This window comes from Choloepus didactylus, assembly GCF_015220235.1.
Source record: "Choloepus didactylus isolate mChoDid1 chromosome 23 unlocalized genomic scaffold, mChoDid1.pri SUPER_23_unloc8, whole genome shotgun sequence".
Taxonomy (NCBI): Eukaryota; Metazoa; Chordata; class Mammalia; order Pilosa; family Megalonychidae; genus Choloepus; species Choloepus didactylus.
In genome coordinates this window covers 483,167-506,698 of record NW_023637602.1, presented here as the reverse complement: position 1 = coordinate 506,698, position 23,532 = coordinate 483,167, and the positions used below count along the sequence as shown (strand labels likewise).

General features: G+C 44.0%; 1 gene segment (V, D, J or C); it reads right to left on the bottom strand.

Annotated features, from left to right (window-relative positions):
* Positions 1–271: 271 nt before the first annotated feature.
* Positions 272–12,611, bottom strand: LOC119525121. The segment is given in 3 exon segments: positions 272–405; positions 828–1,154; positions 12,553–12,611. Coding segments are annotated over 3 exon segments (507 nt in total).
* Between the last annotated feature and the right edge of the window lie 10,921 nt (positions 12,612–23,532).

Below are 23,532 nucleotides of genomic sequence, written 5' to 3'. Positions count from 1 at the left end.
TCAAAAGCTTCAACAGGGAATGAGAGGAGAGGAGAACACAAGTCTGTATCTGCGGGTTCAGGAAAACCCAGCCACAGGTGCTCTAATGGGTACTGAAGGGAATCAGCTCTAGGGAAGTCCCATCAGTGAGGCCTCCTCCACTCAAAATCATTGGAGCAGGCTGAGGGTCTGCAAAGGTGGAGCCTCCAGCACCTTCATCATTTCAATCCCTCTAAGAGGTTTGCTGCACAGTCTCCAAAATCCCTGCATGCCTGGCACCCTCTCACTGGCATTACACCTGAAGGTGCAGGTACAAGTGAGTGAGCCAGGCCAGTTCTGCACCAGATTCCCCCAGGGCCTTCATCTTCACCCTGCACTTCACACCATAGTGCCTCAACCTGGGGACACAGGGGGCCTCCGCCAGCCCTGAACACAGGCATCAGGGAGGACAGAAGACTTTACAATGACTTCCAATGTGCAGCCTCCATGCTGTTGAGGGACAGTCCATGTGCTTGAACATCCAGGAGACTAACAAAAGAGAATGCTGGGGACAACAGAGGGGCCTGCCTGCAAAAGGTAAAGGCCAGCCATCCTCACAGGCTTTGATCCTCTGAAACATTTGTCACCTGGATTAGTTTCAATATCATGAATTGTGTTCTTTGCTTTTTGTTTTCTGAGATCTCAGAAACGCTGACTGACAATTGGGAAATTGGAGGAGAGCCCTCATAAGCCAGAAGCTACTTCCAGGCATAACAGGTGGACATGAAAGTTGCTATGCTAAAAAGAGCTATGGTCCAAAGCCTGAGCAGCTGGGGTTTTTGTCCCACTTCCCCATTGGCCTGTGTCACTGTGAGCAGCACTGCTGTGCCAGATGGCACAGTAATAGTCAGCCTCATCCTCAGCCTGGAGCCCAGAGATGAGCAGAAGGCCTGCATTGGCTGAGGTGTCTTTGGATCCAGAGAAGCGGCTGGGGACCCCCGAGCCCTGGTGCTTGTTTGAGTCTGAGTAGTAGTTCAGGAGATACCAGGGAGGGCTCCCTGGCTTCTGCTGGTACCAGTATATCCTGTATGTGCCAACATTGACATCACTGCTGAGGGTGCAGGGGAGTCTCACAGAGGATCCCAGGGATGCAGAGAGGGAGGGTGGCTGGGTCACCACAGGCTGGGAGAGGGAACCTGCAAACACAGACACTCATGAGTGACCAGACATGGACCAGAGTGAAGCTCCTACAGGTCTGAATGAGAGAGGCTGATGCAGGCTCAGGGGCTTCCCTGAGTCCCTGAGGCCTGTCCCTACCTGTGCAGTGGGAGAGGAGCAGGAGGAGGAGAGGGGTCCAGGCCATGGTGGACACAGCCCTGTGTGGCCCAGAATGGAGCTGGGCTGTCCCAGCCTCCTTTTCTCCCCCACCCTCTGCCAGGGGAGGGGCTCTTCATGCAAATTTGCTTCCACCCACTGCCTGCCCAGCCCCTCCCTGAGCCCCAAAGCTGGAGCTCAGCTCACACTGTAGGCTGAGGAGGATGAGGGTTGGGTTTGCCCCTTGGGAGAGCCCTGGGAGGAAGCAGCTGCTGAGATGATACAAAGCTCCTTGCTCAGGGGACTCTGCCAGGCAGAGAGGACACAGCTGCTGAGTCCCCATCAGTGAGCACAGGGCCCTGCCCCATCTTTGAGTGAATGGTCCTTACTGTGCCCCAGTGTAGGAAACCCAGGGCAGTCCCACAGGGCCCCCTTCTGGTCACAGGACAGGACATTACCATTGCTGAAAGGCGTGGGATCCTGGCTGTGTATTTCCTGCTCACCAGGCCAATCACTGTTTATGTGAAACACCGAGGGACTGAATCCTACTTTTTGCAATTCTGACACACTATGCTTGATTACTAAACAGTTTTCCATTTCCAGAAAGGCTATTGGAGTTGCAACCATGTGCAAAAACTACATCTAAAGGGTTAACACCAATAGAAAATATTCTGGAAAAAGCTAATGTATGTTAGCCACCATGTTAGGTATCAGATGAGGGTCAACTGTGCTGGTTTGAGGGCTATGGGGGCTTGTTCAGGGAAGCTGCATGGGAGGGGTGTTTTCCAGGAAGAAAAACTTTCTCAATGGCTAGTTCAACAAATAGCTATTCAACAATCACTCAAAGATAGTCAAAGCTTTTAGAATTTTGATAGGAATTTAATTCATGTTAGTGATCTGGGAGAAACTAACAGCTCCACTACACTAAACATTTACCGGCAAGTAGTGTAACAGTGTTCTCTATTTTATGAATCAGCCTTTATCTCCTTAAGTAAGAGTTGTATTTTGTGAACCATTATTTTGTACCTTTCAAGTCAGGTTTCTGTCCTGGGTGTCATAAAATTTGTTCTTATTGTACACAGATTTTTTTCTGTCTGGACTTTCCTGTGGTTGTTTTAAGTAGAATAGGAATCTAAGTATATCTTTTAATGTCACACTGTTTTTGTGGAGATGTTTGATACCTGGGCAGGTAAGGGCAGACATCATCAGGCCTCACCACACCCACTGTCTTCTCTGACTTGAATTCTCCAAATGGTTCCCACAGGCCCAAACTCATAAGGGCCTTTCCATAAATATCCTAGGAGGTTCTCTGGCCTCCAGGCTTCTCTCTTTATGGTGTTTAGGGAGAACTTTCATTTAGCCTGGGCCCCAAAGGCCTAAATGTCAGGGCTTTGTCCATTCTTAGTAGCAAGTCACAGTCACCAAAATCCCCTCATTCTACTCTGGGTGACACCTGATGCTCATCCCAAATGTGATGAGGTGAGGGCTGGTCCCTTTCCTGGCAGAGGGATCAGACATGAAACAAATGCTCACCATGAAAGGGGATGACACTGTGAGAGGAGATCATGGTCCAGGAAGCATCTTCTGTGGGGGAACCATAGAAAGGGAAAGTGAATTTCTGGCTTGTAGAGGGTCAGAGACCTCCCAGGGGAGAAGGGACAGGCAAGCCTGGAGCTGGGCTCAGCAGATGCTGCTCCCAGAGGAGTAAAACATAACAATATAAAATGCTTGGGGAAGAGTGGAGGAGTGGAGGGGAGGGGAAGGGGGTGGCACCATGGCCTGACAGATGGTCTTTGGCAGGGCCTTTGTGACCACCGTGAGGGCAGGCATCTCACCTTCTATGGATTTGGGGAGATATTAATGTTCTTGGCAAGGGGAAGTGGATTTGTCTGCCTGTGATCCACAAACCCTTCATGGAGGTGAGGACAGAGGACAAGTCTAGGACAGGATGACAACAAACAGGGAAGCAGAGATTTGAGGGAAAGGACAGATCTGAGGGACATGGAGGGTTTCACTCTAGAGCTCCCAGCTGCAGGGCCAACTGAATGTGACTTGCGATTGACAGCAGACAGCAAATTGAGACTCTGGACATTTTGGAATACTTTGCATGTAGTAGTATCTTCATCCATTTTCTATATTCTGATTATTTTTTATTTTTACATTTTATTTTGAAATAAATTCAGTTATAGGAACAGTTGCAAAAACAATACAAACCCCATACACAGAACTTCAGCATTCCCTGACCCCCCTGATACCTCAATCCACTAACTTGAACATATTGTCACACCACTATTTCTTTCCCTCCCTCTCTCCCTCCCTCTCTTCCTATCATCCATTATCTATTTCTGTCTTCTGAACATATGAGAGCTAGCTGCACACATCCTTGAACAAACACTATAATTCACATGTACAATTCCCATGAACAAGAACATTGTTTTATGCAACCCCATTAAGCACAGCTAAGAAGTACAAGAGATTCAGCAATGATATAAAGCTTACATTCTACATTTCCATTTCCTTATGTCTCAACTGTGTCCCTTTGAGCCTCCTGTTCTCCATCCTCAGATCCCATCCAGGGTCATCCTTGGCATTCAATTGTCATCTATTTTGACTGTATTTTCCTCCCCTCAATTGTGGAAACATATATGCAGACTTAATCTTCCCATTCCACCCCCTCCCTAGTATTCCATTAGTGGGATTAATCACATTTAGAATGTTGTGATTCAGTCACGTTCCCACCATCCATTACTAGAAATTTCCCTTCACCTCAAACAGCAACCCTACACTCATTTCTTAACTCCCCATTGCTCCTTCCCCCATTTCCCTTAACCCATACTCTACTTTTCATCTCTATGGTCATATTCTCTGATAATTTCTTTGTGTTTACTCTGGGGCTTAAAATTAACCTCTTAAATCCATAACAATCTTTGTTTTCCTTGATACCAACTAAATTTCAATAGGGCACATAAACTATGTACCGATACTCCTTCATTCCCCCACCTTTATATAGTTCTTGTCAAAAATTACATATTTTACATTGAGTTCAAAACTACTGATTTGTCATTAGAGTTTGTGTATTTTATATCATGTAGGAAGTAAATAGTGGATTTAAAATTAAAAAATTATTGACTTCTATTTGTATTCCATTGTGGTCAGAGATTTGGCTTTAAATATGTTTAATTTTTTTTTTTAAATTTATTGAGGCTTGTTTTATGTCCCAGCATATGGCCCATTCTGGAGAAAGATCTGTGATCACTAGAGAAAAATGAGTGTCCTGGTGATTTGGGATGTAAGGTTCTATATATGTCTGTTAAAATTCTCTATAGCTCTTTCTACTTTCTTTGTTTCTCTGTCAGTAGGGCTCCCTTTAGTATCTGAAGTAGGGCAGGTCTTTTATTGGCAAACTCTCTCAGCATTTGTTTGTCTGTGAAGAATTTAAGCTGTCTCTCAAATTTGAAGGAGAGTTTTGCTGGATAAAGTATTCTTGTTTGGAAATTTTTCTCTCTCGGAATTTTAAATATGTCATGCCACTGGCTTCTCACCTCCATGGTGGCCACTGAGTAGTCACAACTTAGTCTTATGTTGTTTCCTTCATATCTGGTGAATTGCTTTTCTCTTGCTGCTTTCAGAACTTGCTCTTTCTCTTCAGTATTTAAGAGTTTGATCAGAATATGTCTTGGAATGGATTTCTTTGCATTTATTCTATTTGGAGTTTGCTGGGCATTTATGCTTTGTGTATTTATATTGTGTAGAAGGTTTGGGAAGTTTTCCCCAACAATTTCTTTGAATACTCTTTCTAGACCTTTACCCTTCTCTTCCCCTTCTGGGACACCAATGAGTCTTAAATTTGGACGTTTTATTTTATCTATCATACCCCTGAGATCCTTTTCAATTTTTTCAATTTTTTTCTCCATTCTTTCTTTTGTTCTTTCACTTTCTGTTCTGTGGACCTCTAGGACACTGAGTCATTGTTCAACTTCCTCTAATCTTGTATTATGAGTATCCAGAGTCTTTTTGATTTGGCCAACAATTTCTTTTATTTCCATAAGATCTTCTATTTCTTATTTAATCTTGCAATTTCTTCTTTATGCTCTTCTAGGGTCTTCTTTATGTCCCTTTTATCCTGCTCCATGGTCTTCTTCATGTCTTTTATATCCTGTGCCATGTTTTTGTTCCTCAATTGTAAATGTTTGATTAATTGTGCCAAGTACTGCGTCTCTTCTGATATTTTGATTTGGGTGTTTGGGATCAGGTTCTCCATATCATCTGGTTTTATCATATGCATTAAAATTTTCTATTATTTTTGGCCTCTGGGCATTTGCTTTGCTTGATAGGGTTCTTTCAAGTTGTAAAAAAAAATACCAATCTAATTTTTCAGAAATACAAGTTGGTGGTGTACACTTTCTCCAACTAATCAGCAGGTGGCATCTGTGAGTCACCTATACCCCTCAAGTCAGTTCTTCCCAACTCTGTCTCTGTGATGTGTGGGGAAATGATTTTTGTGGGGTTCAGTTGGTGAACTCAGTTTGGGTTTGTCTTTGGAGCTGTCCACCCTGAATGTGGTGTGTGTGTCTGGGGGGTCAGGGAGGCAGGGCCACTTTAATATTCAAACCTTGCAGGTGTTCCCAGAGATTCAAGGCTGTTACAAGAGTCTAAGCCTTCATTTCAGTTTTGCCCCAGATTTTCTCTGTTGCTGACCCACAAACCACTGGCATTGATGTAGCATCCCTGGGTTTCTGAGCTGGCCACCCTTCTCAGCTGTGATCTTCCAGAACCTCTGCTGAGGGAAGGCTGTGTTACATCACTAGTGTGCATCATGCCTCAAGGGAAGTCCTGGGCTGCCAGGCCATGCAGGGGCACTCTCTGCCTGATGCAAAGATTAGCCTATAATTCTTGACTGGTGTAAGTTCTGAATGACAGGCAGGTAGTAGAGCTGGGCCCCATCCCTTTCCTCTTAGAGATGATAGACACCTTAGGGGGAGGTCATTAGAATTTCATTGGTCTCTTTCTGCCTGAGCCACACCCCTGTCTGGGTCACAGAACTGGGAACTGAAAATGACCAAGGCTTTCTTCACTGAGTTGAAAAAGGAACAGAGCTAGTCCAAGGTGACCCTCTGGCTCTCCAAGGTCAGTCATCACCCAAAGCCTCTGTCTACTTGTTGGGGATTCATACCTCATAGTGAGTAGTTCACCCTCATTAACTAAAACCCCAGTTGGAGCTCAGCTGAGCTATATTCACTTGCTGGGAGAGAGCTTCTCTCTGGCACCATGAGGCTTTGTAGCTTGGGCTGTGGGGGAGGGGTCTCCTGATTTGGATCCACAGTTCTTACTTATGGGTTTCATTCTGTGATCTCGGGCAATCCTCCCAATTCAGGTTAGTGTATAATGAGTGGACAGTCATTTTTGTCCCCCTGCAGTTATTCTGGATTATTTACTAGTTGTTTCTGTTTTTTTTTTTTTTTTCAGTTGTTCCAGGGAGACTACTTAGCTTCCACTCCTCTCTATGCCAACATCTTGGATCCTCCTTCTCTATATTCAGATTTGATGTGAATAACCTCTCTATGTTTCAAAACCATCCTCAGTTAATTGAACAAAAAGTTGTTATTAAGGTAATTGAGCTATCGAACTTTTCCACAGGCACTTCTTTAAAGTGTAATTACTTTTATTACAAAAGGAAACAGTAGTTCTCTTTTTAACATGATCTTATATTTCAAAAATAACATGCTGCCTGAGTTTGATAAGGGATAGTCCTATGTAATTTGGAATTTAAAAAGTATAAGTTTTATATCCTACAGGCTTTATTTGTTGCTAGAACCTTCATCTCAGAATTGAGGTATAACCTCATTGTAGCCCCTGGATGTCATTAGATCCTCTCAGCTAGTGGATGACACAATCCACCATTCCAGCTCCAACAGCTACAGTTTTTTTTTACATTTGCCTCCCAACCCCACCACTGCAGCTGAATTTTAATTCTTAGTTTTACATTTCCCAGAATTCCATGGTCCAGGCCAGGGCCTGGTGCTGTTGTCCCTGCTGTGGGCCTGTGGGGGTGGCAGGTGTCATCCCTGGGGGCTGCCTTGGTGTCTGTCAGTCAGGAAGGTGGCCCCACCTCATTAAGTCGTCATGATTCCATTGAATGTCAGGACAACATAGAATTAGCAGCAAATATTTCTCAGATTCCATATATCATGTGATTGTGTTGTTGTGAGGACCCTTTCTTAAGTCTTTATATGTATTTAGTTACAATCTGAGAGGAAATTTCTGAATGGGGAATTTTTTTATAGAAATAAGAGTAAATGTTTAACATCAACAATACAAGGGTCATAGGACATCTTCTGTGGGTCCAGGGTTTTGTCCCACTTCACCATCTGCCTGTGTCACTGTGACAAGCATTGTTGTGCCAGGTCTGACAGTAATATTCAGCCTTGTCCTCAGGCTGCAGTCCAGAGATGAGCAAAAGGCCTGCATTGGCTGAGGCATCTTTGGATCCAAAAAAGTGCCTGGGGACCCTGGAGCCATCGTGCTTACTTGAGTCTCCGGGGTAGTACAGGAGATACTGCAGAGGGCACCCTGGCTTCTGCTGGTACCAGTATATTTAGTAGCCACCAACACTGAAGCCACTGCTGAGGGTGCAGGGGAGTCTTACAGAGGACACTGGGGATGCAGGGAAGAGGGACAGCTGGGTCAGCACAAGCTGGGAGAGGGAACCTGCCAACACAGGCATGCATGGATGACCAGGCATGGACCAGGGTGAAGGTCCTACAGGTCTGAATGAGAGGGGCTGACACAGGCTGAGGGGCTTCCCTGGGTGTCTGCATCCTGTCCCTACCTGTGCAGTGGGAGAGGAGCAGGAGGAGGAGAGGGGTCCAAGCCATGGTGGACACAGCCCCTGAGGCCCCCAGTGGACCTGGGCTGCTCTTACTCCCTCCCTATTGGCCTCAGCAAAGGAGGGGCTGCTCATGCAAATTGGGTGCAACTTCTCTTGGTCCCATTTTCCCTCAGCTGAGGGTCTTGTGGTTAGAGGAAGCTGATGGGCAGGGCTACACTATGTGTCCCTTGGGGGAGCCTTGGGTGGAAGCAACTGTTGGGACACCACATGGACCTCTGTACAGGAGACTCTGGCAGGCCCAGAGTGGACCCTGATCCTCTGAGGCAAGAAGAGAAAGGCAGGTTCTGTGTGATCCCAGGGACTCCTTTCCCTAAACACTGTCTAAGAATTTAGGGAGCCTGATGAAGAGACTTCAGAGCTCTTTCTTCTGAGGCTCCACTTTGAGGTCTCTGCCCACAAGCTCAGTCTTACCACCTGGCCAGATTTCCATGGGAGCTGACATACTCAAGGCAAATAACTTCTCACTCCTTGCTGTCCACCAGCCTTGCTTGGACCAGATAAAGCAAAGGAAAATAAGGAAGTGAACCAATTCAGATGGATTAGGGTGATGGCAGCATACACAGGAGCTCATGGGGTCATGGGGTGCATCACAGGTGGAGGGAACTCCTGTATCAGTGAGGACACCATTGGCCCTACTCCCCTGGAGCAAGCTGAGTGGTTGACCAGCTGTCAGGCCCAGCACACCACTCAATTTCTGGTCCACCCACCTTGCCCTCTGCTGGCCACAAGGCAAAAATCCTCCGGCCTCTGGGATGCCAACAAACCCAAGGGCAGAGTGTCCTTCCTTTCAGCAATGCCTTCCTTGATGTCATTATTCAAGACTGTAGAGCAAGAAGGAGCATCCATAAGTCCTGCATTGGAACAGTAATGCTCTCACCTAGGGATGTTTATCTGGATTGAAAACTATTCTTACAATGGCCATCATCATTATGAAAATGTCAATTTCTGTCAACTGTGTCCCTGAAGCTCCAACTTTTCCTGTTTTGACCAGATCCTGACCATGGTGAGTGAGAGGATAACTAAAGCATGCCATAGTATCATACACCTTGAAAATATCTCTATGCGCTTGTTGGGGTGATGGCTGGACAGGATCCTGTGTAAAGAAGCCTGAACCTAAGTGTGATGGATCGGTTTGGACCTGCAGGACATGAAGAACAATCTCTGTGTCAGAGAAGGAGAAAGGACTTTCAGGTCAGAAGTCAGGGCATGTGCCAAGGCCAGAAAAAGATGTGGGTGGGTTGCTGGTGACACTGATGAATGGCCATTTGTGGTTGGGCAGATGTGCCACCTGAGTGTGTGGATCCAGCTCCTCCAATTGGATTAGTAAAGAAAAATCTGAAATATGAATATTCCCTGTTAAGCCTTGTATTTTCCATCAAATATTTTTGAATGAGGAATGTGATGATTAGCTTTATGTGTCAACTTGGCCAAGTGATTGTACCCCCATGTCTGATCTAGCAAGCACTGGCCTAACCATTACCTCAAGGACATTTGTGGCTGGTTAATAAGCCAGAAGGCTGGTTTATTAAATCATCCATCAATTGACTGCACCTGTGACTGATTACATCAATGAAGGGTGTCTCTTCCACAATGAGAGAATGCAATCAGCTAGATTTAATCCAATCAGTTGAAGACTTAAGGAAGAGAGAGGGAGAGGACCTTTACTTCTTCAGCTGGCCAGCAAAGCATTTCCTGAGGAGTTCATCAAAGACTATCATTGGAGTTGCCAATTTGCTGCCTACCCTATGGGATTTGCTCTCATGAATCCCCACAGTTGCATGAGACACTTTTGTAGAATTTTATATTTACAGTGTCTCTTGTTGATTCTGGTTCCCTAGAGAACCCTAATACAGGAATGCACGTGAAATCTTCCTGACCTTACTGATAATGCATGGGTGTGCCCCCCTCTTTCTATAGCCTCAGATACATGCAGAAGGATGTTACCTGTCAGCATTTGTTAATCTTGCAGGCATTTAACTCATAATATTGATAGCTGAACAGTTAGGAAAAATACTCAATATAATACTTCAGCTGGAAAATGCTTAGTATAGTCTTCAGTAGCTAGAAGAATATTTATTATGATCATTTCACTCAAGCCGCTGAGTTATTTTAAGCCTAAAAGCCCTTGTTGAAATAGCTTGCTGTTGATCTAATCTCAAAAGTTTAGTGTCTGTCCTTCTATCACGGTAATGAAATCCTCCCTTGTTCTGCTTGCAGGAATGAAATACTCCAAAACAGGGTGTGTCCAAACATGAATGAAGAAGGTGCTGTTTTATTTTCAGTTTTCTCAGCACTCTTGCCAGTTCTTTGTCTCCTTGGACTATAAAAGCCTAAGCCCACTTTTCTCACTTCAAACTGGTCTTGGAAAATTTTTCCTCCAGTTCCTCACATGTGGACCTGTAGTAAAACCTCACCAAGACAAAGGGACTATTTTCTCTGTTTGACATGGGATCAGGTGGGTCTAACTATATTCTGATGGCAACACTATTACTTTTAACAGGCCTGGAAGTTCACTGTATTTCCCATGGAACCAAGCACTTGACTTTCCTGGGTCCAGGTCAAAGGTGCACCCTGAGTTCCCTGCATCTGGGGAGGCTGGGGAAGCTGCTGGTTGTGTCTCTTGTCCCTGAGGGCCTGGAGCCCTGGGTGAGCCCTGAGGCTGCTGCTCCGCTCTGAGCAGTGACAGTCAGCCATGTCCTCAGGCTGGAGCCAGAGAGGCTCTTAGAGGCTGAGCTGTTTGACATGGAGCCAGAAAATGGATCCAGGAGCACTGGGCATTGGTTGTGGTTTCTGTCAGTCGAGGGCTTGGGGACACAGCCCTGGTCCTGCTCAATACAAGATGCCCCTTCAGTGCAGACCTTGTTGCAGTTTCCAGAGCAGGTGACTGTGGCATCTGCCTCAGGTCCTTCAAGTAGAAGTGTGGTTGAACCAACCCCACCTGGGCCACAGGTCCTGGAGGGACAGAGAAAGGACTGTGGGTCCAGACACTGGGGGCCATGGGACACAGTTGGGTGTGGGTCTCCCACTCCTCACCCCCCAGATAAGGTTGCCCTCCCCTGTAGATTGTTGGGAGGGGGAGAAGACAGTCTGGGTCATGGCGGAGGTTCAGACTCTTCTTCCCAGAGCTCTGAGGGAGGCTTAGCTCCCTCAGTCTCCTTGCATCTCCCAAAACAACCACAGGAAGAAATTGATAGGTTCCATCAGACCTTGTTCTCTGTCCCTGGACTCTTCCAGCCCTGGGTCCTCCCCGATCAGCAGGAGAAAGAGGAGGAGATTCAATGAGGAGGAGGAGATTCCAGGCCCTCAGAGACAAGAGAGACAACCAGCTGCTCAGGCCCAATTGGAGAGGAAGCCTGGCCTTTGGGGGCCCCTGGGTCCTGCAGGTCAAAGCTCTGGGTCCATCCCAGCTCAGTGTCCATGAGGTTTGCTCAGCTCCCTTGGTGGTCTGAGCAGTTTCTCTGACAATGGGGCTGTCTCAGGTTTGGACACAGTGTCCCATGATGGGCTTGAGGCTCCAGACTCAAATGGAGACTCTGACATGCTTGAGTCCTCCTTTTTGGGGGTCCCAGCTCACCCTGAACAACTCTCCTGGTGCTGCAGCTCACTATGACACAGTGGGATTTGGGAGCTCCAGATTCCAGATGGAGGGATGGCTGTTCCAGCAGAGGGAATTGCACCACAGGTAATGAAAAGGGATCTCACCTCTCAGGTGCAATACCTCACCAGCCCCAAGGCTGTTTAATGAGACTGAATATTGCAACTCCAAAAGGACAATCATTGATTTCTTTTTTCTCTTTCAAGTCTCCTGGTGCAAAAAAATTGAACCATTTCAATTGCTCATGTTTTCTGAATGGGTCTCAGTGGTGTCTTCAAATCCCTTCCTTTTTCTACTATTGTGACTTATTTCTTCAGGTCACAAAGGGAGAAGGCAGATTCAGGGAGCAGAGAGGCTTGTGTCTCACTTCTCCTTCATCCTGGGCCCTGTGTGAGCTCTGGGGTGTCCTCCCATACCTGGCAGTGATCATTCATCAACCTCCATCTGGAGCCCAGAAATGAACAAATGTGCTGTATTTATCAATACCTCTTTTGATCCAGAGAAGCAACTAGAAAACCCTGATCCCAACTGCCTGTTTGAGCCTGAGAAATAGAACAGGAAAACTGGGGAGAGCTCCCTGACTTCTGCTGATACCAGAATATACATTTTCCTGCAATGCTGATGCACTTCTCAAAGTGCAGGTGAGTCTGGTGGGAGCTCCCAGGGATGCAGAGAGGGAGGGCAGCTGAGTCAGCACAGGCTGGGAGAGGAACCTGCAGACAAACCCTCCTGAGTGATGGACAGAGAACAGGTGAAGCTACTGAGATCTGAGTCAGCCCCTGAGGCCTGTCCCTACCTGTGCAGTGGGAGAGGAACAGGAGGAGGAGAGGGGTCCAGGCCATGGTGGACACAGCCCTTGAGGCCCCAGGTCTAGAGCTGGGCTGCCCCAGGCTTTTCTTACGTCCTTCCCCCTGGCTTCAGGAAGGAGGGATTAGTCATGCAAACATGTTCCCTCCCTTGTGATCCCATCTCCTTCCTGAGCTGGGGCCTGTGGACAGAGACATCTAAGGGGCAGAGATGCTCTGAGGTTGCTCTTTGGGGGGAGCCTGTGTGGAAGTAGCCACTGTGGGGAACATTCTGAAGATTGAAGGCAGGAGAATCTTCCAGAGACCACAGCTGTTGATTCATCATCAGGATGCTCAGGCCCAACAAGATTTGAGGTCAGTGGGACACTCCACCATCTGAGCTCCCTCCACATGGAGCCCTTGGCACAGACCCATGGTGCCCCCTGCTGGTCACATGGAAAACCAGTCTCCACAGTCTTGGGTCTTTCTGCCAGTCCATATTTTCACTGTAATTCCACACATTTTGTCTGGGATATCTGTGTGCCAAGCACTGAGCTCAGACCTGATATTACTAAGTTAGCTTACTTTCTGTTTTTATGACAAACTTAGGGAAAATCCAAAAGAAAGTAAATATACAGGGAACATGGAAAGTGCTGGGAGAGAAGACTGTGGTCTTAAAATGCTAATATTTGGGGTATTTAGAGAAGGTTCCTCAGAGAGGGTGCCCTTCAACTGGCCCTGTTTGGATGAGTGGGCATGGAGCTTTCCATGGGAGAGGAGGAGGGAGTGGCCTTCTGGAAGCAAAAGGATTTTAGGAGTTTCAAATTCAAGAAAGATCAAGGGAGGTTCCCATGGATGGCAAAACCTTTGAATTGATGGGTTTGAGAGATACTTGAGGGAGGGAGAGACCCAGGTATCCATGGGACACAGTGAGGGCTCCAAGAAGAAAGTAGGAGGGGAGACAAGAGGAAGAAGTGAATTTTCATTTGAACAACCTTCCTCAAACCATTGCATGCATAGGTCTGTTTCTGTGCTGTTAATTAAATTTGTTTCTGTAACTGCTTAACACTGTTTAATTTTGCTTTAAATTTTATTTCATTATCCAGTGGTGTATGTCCCCCTCATTTTTCAGAAATTTGCAAAAATCTTGCAGGATATTCCTGGACTTAACAATTTCCACATGGGCATTTGAAAATATGTAAACTTTCCCCAATAAACATGTATTTATAAAAATGCTATTAATTATATCAATAAATTAAATTAGCATAATTTTCATTTTTTCCATATTAACCTACCATGTTCAGGACTTATTTCATCCCCTTTGGTGGAATTTTATTTTATCATAGAATATCCTGGTGCATCTTCTGGCAGGTGGTTGCCTCAATGCTGCATGTGAGTTGTATCTACAGGGAGAAGGGGCTGCAATCAGAACTCCATCCAAGAACTCAGTCCCAGTGCAGGGTCCTGTGCTGACAAAACAGAAGTCACAAGCTGGGCCTGTTTGTGTTCTTCAGAGTTGGCTGACTGAGGGACATGCTCAGAAGAGATTCTGGAACACACCTGAATCTCACTTTTCACTGGCCTGGATCCCTGTGTGAGCACCAGGTGAGCCTGGCACTGAAAGAACCAACCAGATGATTATATCTTATGGGGCTGCCCTGGGTGGGTTAGCCTCATTCAGACTGTTTCATTGTATCTGAGAGGCACCTGTTTCTACCATGGATTTTCTGCCTGTGTGGAGGTGAGGTGTGATTTCAGCTACATGTCAGTCTAAAGTTTCTTAAAGTCAGTGACACATGGGAGAGCCTCAGACCCCTGACATTTCACATCCAGTCATCCCAGTAAAGTCAAGCACTGGCTGTAGCAGTGTCAATAGATGTCACCCATCTTAGGGAGACCAGGCCACAGGCAGTGATAGGGTGACTGCACCAGACCAAGGGATCTGGGAGAAGTTTCTATCTCCTTCCCTGTGGGTCTGAAGCTCTGTGTAAGTCTTAGAGCCCCTGCCCATGTACAGTAGAAATAGTCAGCCTTGTCCTCAGGCTGCAGCCCTGAGATATGCAGAAACCTGAGATAGTTGAGGCCTCTTTGGCTCCAGGGAAACCCTGGTGCTTCTCTGAATCTGTCTTGAATCCCAGGAGACACTGGGGAGGGCTCCTTGGCTTCTGCTGGAACCAGCATATCCAGAAGTCCCCACACTGAAGCCACTGCTGAGGGTGCAGGTGAGTCTCACAGATGCAGAGAGGGGGCAGCTGAGTCAGCACAGGCTGGGAGAGGGAACCTGCAGACAGACAAGTATAGTTGATAGAGCAGAGGTCAGAGGTAAACTGCTGGGGATCTGAGCCTGAGTGGCTGATGCAGCCTGGGGTGAGGCCCTGAGTCCCTGAGGCCTGTCCCCACCTGTGCAATCAGAGATGAGCAGGGAAAGGAGAGGGGTCCAGGCCTTGCGGGACACAGCCCCTGAGGCCCTGAGCTGAGGGTCCCCTGCCCTGACCTCTCTTTCATGCTGGGGGCTGCAGGGAGGAGGGGCTCTTTATGCAAGTATGTTTCCCTCCTGGTGATCCCTGCTCTATTTTTAGCCCCAACCAGGTCTGATCCTGGTCTTATAGAATGAGGGGCCTGAGGGTGAACTCAGTGTTCCCCCCCAGTAGAGACCAGGTTGGAAGCACCTGTTGGATCCTCTGCAGAGCAGCTGGCATGAGTCTCTTGGGAGCCCAGAGGGACAGAGCAGAATTCCCATCAGCAAAGGCATCAATACCCCACCCCTGGAGCCTTGGGGATTGCAGTGATGGGCAGCCCCTGTGTATTTTCTGGGAAAGGCCCACTGCACCCCCTGCTGCCCACTGATCAAACTGCAGTCTCTATGCTGAAAGAGTGTGGGGGCCTCAGCCTTGTTGCCTGTTGACTTTCAGTCCTCAAACACCATGGGCCATGCCCCCCAATGTGCCCAAGAAAATAGAGGTAAATTAACACCCCTACTCATTGAGGGGGTCCTGTGACAGTAGAAGAAGCAGATATGGGGAAATGTGGCCTCCTTAAAATGCTCATGAGGATCAAGGTAGGGGAGACTGCAGAGGACTCTGGGTGCTGAGACTGGAGTGGCTCATTCATCAAGGGCCCCATGAAGAAGGAGCCTGGGGACCTGGGTCTGCATGGTCAGTGGGGTCCTGCCACTAGGCAGAGATGCTCTCACAGTCTTCTAGAAGAGGCACAGTATCCTTAGGGGGTAGCAGAGAGACTTCATCCAGGCTGGAAGGACCTGCTGGGTCTCTGAGCCCTGTTCCCACCCATGTGGTGGGAGAGGCTGGTGAGGCAGGCAAGGCCCAGGAGATAAGGTGCACATTTGGGGAGCTGTGGGCACTGGTGGGGTTTGGGATGAACATGGGGTCAGCCAGAGGGAAGGTATCTGTGCTTATGAAGACCTTACAAGGTGGGTATAGCAGGACAGGAAAATGATTTCCTCTAACTCCAGGATTTGCAAAGGGTGCTATTTTTGGTGTGTCTGTGAAGGGAGTGACTCATAGCTACAGGGACAGGGGTGTCCTGACTGGGGACCTTCTGCCCCTGGTCTTTTCCCTGAGGATGTTCAAGGAGCACAGAGGAAAAGGGGATCCTTTTGGTTCCCTGGAGTGTAGAAATGGTGAATTGTTTCAATACAATAGAAGACAAGATTTGAAATTTAAATAGCAAATATTTTAAAATGTACCCTTAGCTAAGCACCATTTCCACAACTTGCTAACCCAGAGCTGTGGCTTACTGCAACTCTACTCCACAAGCTCATCATTGAAGAGGGAATCTGCAGAAATGAGAACATGGGCCATAGGGAGCTCTTCCCTGTCTGAGTTAAACACAAGTGCAGACTCTGGGATCATTGTGCTGGAAACTTTACAAGGAGAAGATTCTTCCTCTAAATTTAATATAACCATGAAATGAAAATTACTTGTATTTATACACCTCACATTCTAAGGCTCTGACATATTTTCATTTGAAATTAAGAGCATGTTTCAGAAAGATTTCATATAGGGCAGGAGGGTTCAGGGGAATCCAAAGTGGAAACATTAGAAAAAATAAATCTTTCTGCTTTTAATTTATAAGAAATTCATAAATTTTGATTTGAAGTGGGTCAACAGAATTCTGTTTCCCAAATGGAGAATTTGCTAAAATGAAGGGGTACAAAGAATCAGTGAATGCCACCTGCAGAGTTACCAGGGATAGTTACAGGTTTGGCCCAGTGACAGCATTTTATTTTAAATTGATGCACTCACAGGGCACAGCATCCATTGTCCAGGCCCCATTGCTGGTTCCTGGGGGCCTGGCCCTGACCCCTGGTGGGTTTCTGCTCATGGAGTAGAGGAAGGACATGAGGTTCATCTTTCAGGGGCCTTTCTGATGTGGAAGCACAAAGCAGATCCCAAGGGCCTTGATCAACTTCTGGTTACTCTCTGTTGGGCAGGGGATATAAATGCATATATTCTTCCTTAAGACATGTTGTGGGTTGTCATCTGGATGGAGTTTACCTTCAGTTCGAGGTCCTTTTAGGATGGAAATTTTTGACAATTCTGCCTGTTCCTTGACTGATATTTTTAGTTTTTAGTATTGGTATATATTTTTGTCACTTGCTTGTTAAAAGTCTTTAGGGTCTTCATGGGCAATATATGCAAAAATAGGAGTTATAGTGATGATAGCTAGATAAGTAGAAAATATTCAATATAATTCTTTGGCTGGAAAATGGCTAGTATAGTCTTCAGTAGCCAATAGAGGGGAAAAAAAACTTTATTAAGATCACTTCACTCAAGCAGCTTTAAGATATTCTGACCATGAAAAGCCCTTATTAAAATAACTTGCTGTTGCTCTAATCTCAATAACAAAAACTTATTCTCTGCTCCCAGGAACTTTCCCAGCATTGCCTGCAGTCAGATATGAGGGTTGTAACCATATGGTCTCATAATCAGGAACTTGAAAAACAAGCCTGAATGAGAGGAGGACCTGAAGATAACAAGAAGATGCTGACCAAACAGCTTTCTCTCTTCTATTTTTTTTTTTCCTTCCTGCTTTCTTCCAGCTTCTGGCCATTTCTTTGTCTGTTTGGGGTTATAAAAGCCCAAATATTTCTTCTCACTCTGAACTGATCTTGGAAAGCTTTTTTTACCCCTCCAGTTCCTTGTTGATGCATCTTCAATAAATTCACCTTCTCACCGAAGCAAAGAGACTTGTTTCTCTGTTTGATGTGGGATTAGGTGGGCCTCACTATTTAAAACTGTGTTTTCAAATGGTAACAATTGGCAACCATGAAAGGACACCTGCTGCCTTGAGTGCAGCCCTGAGCCTTGTCTCATCAGCTGTGGGCCTCCCCTGGACCCCTCAGCTCTGTGCCCAGCAGCTGCCCAGGAATTTTTCCTGGAGGACCAGGACTGGAGGGTCCAGGTGGAGGTGCCTGCTGCAGACAGACACCAGGCATATCTGGGTGAAGGTGACTTTTTGCAATTGAGACTTTCTCTGTGCTGGGTAAGTGTGTGATCTTTTGTTTGTTGTGTTCAATTTTCTTTATTTCAATTAGCCTATCATGTAATAAGGCTAACTGAGTTGGTCCAGGGGTTGTGCATGTGGGCTTGGTGGGTTGAGCCCCACTCTCTGTGACCCCAGATTTGTGGTTCTCCTTTTGAATTCTGTGCAGTTTGCACAGTTTGCATTTGTGTGGGGAACCAGTTGTATTTGAGGAGCTCCTACTCTATTCTGTCTTTGTGATTTCTGTTGGTATTGCTCAGCCGTGGGAAACTTTTATAGTGTGCTGGCTACATCTCTCTTGGGAACTATTCTTAATAATTGGTCTAAATTTGGAGAGTGTCATTAAAAAATTTTTGGTACATCATTTCAACTCTGTGTGGCCACAATATAAATTAAGCAAAGGGGCAGAAAGACCAGATGGGATTCTGACCTTCAGGTAATTATCCAATTAAAAATGTATTACAAGTGCAAAAAGTGTGAAATTTAATGAAAATAACAAATGAGTGGCAGTGGCAGTCAGCTGGCCATTAGGTGTGGTATGGCTAGCTATAGCAGACTGTCTCAAGAAAATCTGCAAGTTAAAGGAAAAGTTACAGTTAGTAAAAATATGTGGACTTCCACCTCTGCTTTAATATCATGACTTCCAGAGCAATTAGATAAGAGAAATAATGATGTAGATGTGCTGGCCTGTCAGTTTTTAAAATAAGAAGTCAGAAAAAGGACCTCACCAAAGGGGTCCTTGCAAAAACCTGAAATTGCTGGGAGGACATCAAAAGTAACTAATACAGTTTAAAAATCAGCAAAAGTGCAAATTGTCAAACCAGTATCACAGGATAATATCTCTACTGAGGAATATGATAATGAGAATTTTGATTCCCTCTCTATATAGAGATCAGACAGCTGAGGAGCCTTGTTGCCCTCATATACCAACTAATGATTTTTGTTCTGATGGTGAAGAACCAGTTACTCCTTCTGATATAGAAGCATATTTAACAGAATTTCACCCCAAAACTCTCAAGTACAATTTCCAAATAATAGAAAGTAAAAAATCTTGCTATAATAACTGGGACAAATGATTCATATCCTTCAAGTCCTATATTAGAAGTTTGTACTTCAGGAGAAGCTAAACAGTTGAAAGCTGTGAATATTTTCAGAAAAGCCAAAAGCCCCTGTCAACTTCATTAGATAAAGAGAACATGTAAGCATCTTGTACTCTGTAAAAAAAAAAAAAAAGAAAAGAAAAGAAAACAGAATAGTGCTGTCAGTGTTATTTTAATCATAAATAAATCATAAGTAATGTAACAAGGCAAGTGCAGTCTTAATCAAATGTATACTTATCAACATGATGCAATGGTTAAATGAATTATAAAATGAAATTTAAAAAAACTATACTAATAAGTTAAATATAATTAAAAATAATCTTTTCTAAATTTTAGTTTTTATATAAGTAAAATATGTGTTTTATTGCTCTTACAGAAGTCATAGCTTAATTAGTAGACATATTTTCAATAAAGTTTTGCAGACATTCAAGTTTAAGTTTGAATCTCTGATAACACTGTGAATACCCTCCTTTAGTTTTGACTCACCAGTAGTTCACCACGTGTATGTCATCACTCATGGTTCAAAAATATAGAATATGACTTAAAATAAACATACCCTAAATCAAGGTTCTATAAATACTCTATAACTTAGGAGGGGTCTTCTAATCCAATATCCACCTAGATCCTAAAGGGACAGAAGCCCCCAGCCTTGGTAATGTATCAATTTATTTTTGCATTGTAAACTTGTTCATTTTACTTTAAGTGCTCCTTCAGTGATATGTGTTAAATTTGAATTCTTGTATTAAACACTGTTTACTTTTAAATTATTGTTTGCCCCTATACTCTTATTTGTATAGGAGGTTACTTAATGAAACCCAAACTGGTTGAAGCGCAACCTGGTAAGTCTCAAGCCTTTTCTAATGGAAACCATATATTTGAGGTGTAACAAACAAACCCATAACACTAGCACGTCCCTTTAACAGCCTTGTTTGGCCAGTAAATAAAAATATGGTTACTCATTTTATATTAGATGAAACTTTGTGAATGTATAAAATATTATTAGCTTTCTAAGCTAACCATGTCTCAAATAGATGTATCCATCAATTACTTGGTAACCACTGTGGGAAACCTAGAGTATGTGGAGAAAACTTAGTGTCTTCACTTCAACATGTCATCAAACCTCAAATGTTTAACAGTACTAAGTTGGCACACTACATTAAAAAAATAAGAGGATACTTTGCAGGGTAACTAAATTGGGAAAACTGCTCCTAGTAACCACAAAGCAAAGGCTTTAGCCCATATCCTCCTAATATGCCCCAAACCTGCTGAGAAGGCTGCCTTATGATACATAAAATTATGGGCATAGAGAAGCAGCCATGGAATGGCAAATAGCAAAAACATTAAGGATCTCTCTCAAATACTCTGATTTAATAATTGTTTTATAAGATTGTGAGGATTATTCCTGGCTTCACCTTGTTCAGTAACCTATAGTAATAAATATATACATAGAGCACATATGCCTGCAAAATTTTTTTAAAGAAATGAGAAAACAAAAAGCTTTCACAGATTTCAAAATTCATGCATAGTTAAATCATTGTGTGTGTGTGTGTGTGTGTGTGTGTGTTTAGGGAGAACCTATGCATTCCATTATATTCTTGTCAAAAGATTGCTTATTAATGTCTCAAGATGCATTAACTAAGTGTTTTAAATATTTATCATTATTCTAACAAGTTTAATTCTAATGGTGATTGTATTATAAGCTGTTTGCTTGAAAATAATTTCCAAAATCATTTTGGTAAATTTTAATATGAAATATAAAAAAAAATGTGCTTTTATTAAAAAAACCTTCATTGGATTATTAAGGTGTAATTGTTTAATAAGAGGTTCTAAAAATGTTTTCCTGAATAATCAATGTAAAAGGCAGAAAATCTGTTTTATCAAAATAACTTCTTGCACTTTATGTTAAATTTATCATGTCCTTGTTTGTTTAAAAATATTGTCTCCTCACTTTTAAAACAGCTAAGACTTTTCCTTAACTTTAGCTAAAAAAATGAAGTGCTAAAAATGAATTAAATTCATGTAATATGTTATAAGTTGCAGAGGAAATGTTTAGACAATGTTATAAAAATTAAAAACTTCTAATCTTTTAATTACTGATCTGAATAATATCAAACAGCAATATAGTACTCCTAGTTATGATTTTAATTATTTTTTAAAGTGTTATATGTCACAAAAACAGCCAAATTTCCTTGTGAGTTACTTTGTTTTACTCTAATGCTTCTATGAAAGTGCTTGCAGTTATCTACAAGTCAGAACTACATCTTCAACAACAAAAAAGACTTTTTAAAAGAAGCAAGTATATAAATTATGTTCTACACATTATCTAACATAACCCTAGCAAAAATGTGAAGAAAAAAATTAGACCTCTGTTTTAATTGAAGTACTTGCATGTTCAAATCAGACTGCTAGTACTGTGCCTGCATGCTCTCTCCCCATCAGAGATATTGGCTAGACCTGTTTCTGTGGTCCCTAGGACTATAAAGGTGTCAACCACATCACATGGATGTGCTCCAGAAGTAGATGGGAACATGCTATTACTGCAAACACCTTTTACTACAGACACCTTTGACTCTGCCTGCAAGAAAAGACTCAGTTGTTTTGGTTTTTCAGTGGATGCTGCCTCCAGACTGGCTCTGCTGCATAGTGCTGGAGAGCACTGTAAGACAGTCCAGTGGAACCCTGGAGCCCGCCATCCTGTTTCCCAGAGGACCAAAGATGCAGCACTACAACAAGTGTACAAAAACATACCTCCCAGAGCTATAATTGCCAGTGTGATGTGGTTGAAACCTAAAAACATAATTAACACGAAGGCCTGCTCCTATGGGGGGACAGCATGTATGGCATTGTAAGCTTATCACCCAATGCAGCTCAGGAAAAACCTTGAGCATTCATTAGCATTAAGTGGGGCACATATATACCAAATAAATATAACAATGTCTCTTTAATATTAAATCATATGCAGAATAACAGCAATCATGTTAAAATTATAGCAAACAGGATGCATTTTCTGAGTGGTTAATGAATTTATTATGAAATGGAGAATAGCCTTATTAGCATGGTTTTATTCTGCTTGTCATTTGTTTGCCTTGTTGATGCCTGTGTTGTATCTGTAGGTTTACGTCCAGGGCATCTTCCAGATTAATATAAGAACCTCTTCACTCTTGCTCAGCAGGAAGCATTTACAAGAAGAAAGACCTCCTCCCACTTTCCCTTTTATAGGAGATGCTCCCAAGATACTGTTTCTTAACAATAAGAAAATGTCTCATAAAAGGGGGGGATTTAATAGTTGGATAAGTAGAAAATATTCAATATAATTCTTTAGCTGGAAAATGGTTAGTATAGTCTTCAATAGCCAATAGAGAAAAAAAACCTGTTAATTAATATCATTTCATTCAAGAAGCCTTGAGTTATTCTGACCATGAAAAGCCCTTGTTAAAATAACTTGCTGTTGTTCTACTCTCCACAACAAAAATACTTGCTTTCTGCTCCAAGGAATTTTCCCAGCATTGCCCACAAGAGGAAACCACCATGTGGTTTGATAAAGAACTGCCTTTTGAAAAACAAACCTGAAAGAGGAGAGGACTTCAGGGCTTCAAGATAACAAGAAGATGCTGACAGAACAGCTTTCTCTCTTCTTTTTTTTTTTTTTTTTTTTCCTTTTTGCTTTCTTCTGGCTCCTGGCCATTTCTTTCTGTGTTTGGAGTTATAAAAGCCCAACCAATTCTTCTCACTTTGAACTGGGCTTGAAAATTTTTTTCTTTCCTCCAGTTCCTTGTTGATGCATCTTCAATAAACTCACCTTCTCACCAAGAAAGAGGCTTGTTTCTCTGTTTCATGTGGGATCAGGTGGGCCTGACTACCTGGAACCATGTTTTCTACCAGTAACAGTGCTGCTGGGAGGTCAAGAGTCCTATGACACCATGGAGAAGGCTCTGCTCAACATCCCTGGAGCCACTGAGAAAGAAAGCAACAGCTTCTGAGGCCAGACTAGAATTATTATATGTGGAGAGGAGGAGGGCAGGCACCTTATCTGAGGAGGAGCTCACTTGGGACCTGGTGGGTCCAGCTGACCAGGGAGAAGCTCTCAGATCACACATGTCTGTGAGTCATGATCAGACCTTGGGCTGGGCATGGGGCTGGGGGTCAACCACCTCCTTCCTCATCCATCATTTCTTGGAAGCGATAATTGTTCCTAAGAAGCAATTTTCTAACTATATAGGTATGGTCAGGATAGAAGATATTAGCAATGTATAAAATTAAACATGTGAGTGAATGACAAGGAAAACATTTTCATATCCAGTGGTCCCAGGAAAGTCAAGTGCTGGCTGAAGGAGTGTCAATAGAAGTCACCCATTTAAGGGAGACTGGGTCACAAACAGGGACAGG